Source organism: Amphimedon queenslandica, unplaced genomic scaffold, assembly GCF_000090795.2.
Source record: "Amphimedon queenslandica unplaced genomic scaffold, v1.1 AMPQUscaffold_9798, whole genome shotgun sequence".
NCBI lineage: Eukaryota > Metazoa > Porifera > Demospongiae > Haplosclerida > Niphatidae > Amphimedon > Amphimedon queenslandica.
Window position 1 is genome coordinate 1 of NW_003549930.1, and position 1,764 is coordinate 1,764.

At 35.0% G+C, this 1,764-nt stretch overlaps 1 protein-coding gene across 1 annotated transcript; it reads left to right on the forward strand.

Moving 5' to 3' along the window:
- Positions 1–20: 20 nt before the first annotated feature.
- LOC105315523 (ankyrin-3-like) lies at positions 21–1,762 on the forward strand (the record flags this gene model as incomplete). The annotated part of the gene is made up of 1 exon (XM_020006496.1): positions 21–1,762. A coding segment is annotated over exon 1 (1,587 nt), but the record flags the coding sequence as incomplete, so codon positions are not given.
- Between the last annotated feature and the right edge of the window lie 2 nt (positions 1,763–1,764).

The following is a 1,764-nucleotide window of genomic DNA, read 5'->3' on the forward strand; positions in this document are numbered from 1 at the left end:
TACTGACATTGATATTAATATAACCTGTAACGAGGGTAGAACACCTCTTCACTATTCATGTTGGCATGGTAATGTTGATCTCAGTCAATATCTCATTGAAGTACAAGACAGTGACATTAACATAACAGATAATAATAAATGGAATGCATTGACTCATAGTGCTAGGGGTGGTAACATGAAACTAGTTCAATACCTTATTAATAATCATGAATTGCCTCTCACATCATTTACATTACTTCAAGTAGTATATAGCACTAAACTATCATTAATTAAATTATTAGATAATGAATATAAATTAGATCCTTCAGTTAGAAATGGTGATGGTATGCAAGCAGTTCATTGTGCAGCTCAAGTTGGTGCTATTGATGTCTTAGAGTATTTAGTAAAAAATTGTGGATGTGATTTGGATAGAGTAGGTGGACCATACAACATGAATGTGTTTCATTATTCTACATTGAATGGTCATTTTTTATTTATTAAATATATTATTAATAATTATCCACAATATACTAGTCTATTATATTCTACTGATGATACTGATAGTCTACCAATTCATAATGCCTGTGCTAGAGGTGTAATACAACTAGTGACATTTCTAATTGATGAAATGAAATGTGATGTCACTACTGAAGATAAGAGGAGCTTCACTTGTTTCATTCAAGCATCTTTCTCTGGTAATCTTGATCTTTTAAAATTATTAATAAAACAATACAACCGTAATCCTAAAATATTTGGCACATCATCATCACCAGAAGCTGCAGTAGGGGTTGGACATGTTCACATATTAGAATGGCTCAGACAAGAGTATCATATCAAAGTAGTCTCATTTAAGAAAGGTGTATTACCTTTTCTTGCTACACATTTCAACAATTCGTATTGTTTGAAGCATTTATTAAACAATTATTCATTTGATATTAATGCCACTGATCCTACTGATAATACTCAATCTACACTCCTTCACATAGCATGTCAGGAAGGACATGTTGCTATAGTTCTCTACCTCACTAGTCTTCCTCAGTGTGACGTATCAGCTAAAACTTCAAATGGATCAACAGTTCTTCATTTATCATGTAAAAGTCGTTCTCTTCCTATACTCAAGCATCTAGTGGAGGAGCATCAGTTGGATCTCACTATTAAAGATTACAATGGAATGGCTCCAGTTCATGTAGCCTGTGAAGAAGGATCATTGAGTATAGTCAAGTACATTATAGACCATTCACCATTATCTCTTGATATGACCGACTCTTTTGGACGTACTCCACTACTTATTGCAGCTTTCTCTAAGAACCTTCCCATCATTCGTTACCTCAACAGTAAAAACTGCAACATTTCTATACTGGACGATAAAGGGTTTAACGTAATACACATATCGGCAAAGGGAGGGTCTTTGGATATATTGAGGTTTTTCATTGATGGTCGTTACTGTAATCCTGATATCACTGATGGTTTTGGTCGTACTCCACTTTATCTTTCAGCTCAAGAGGGTCACTTGGAAATAGTAGAATATCTATTGGATAGTCCAAGCTACAATAAACCACGTGTAGAATTAGTAGACATGGCAGATAGCAATGGTAACACAGCACTTCATGCAGCATGCAGCCAGGGTCATCCTGATATAGTGTCTACTATAGCAGGAGCTTACAAGTCTCTTAATATTGATATTTATTCAATTAATGAGAAGAGAGAGACTCCATTACACTTAGCAGCAGCTAATGGTCACGTTAATACAGTCGCGTCTCTGTTATCAGCCACTACTGGTACTAG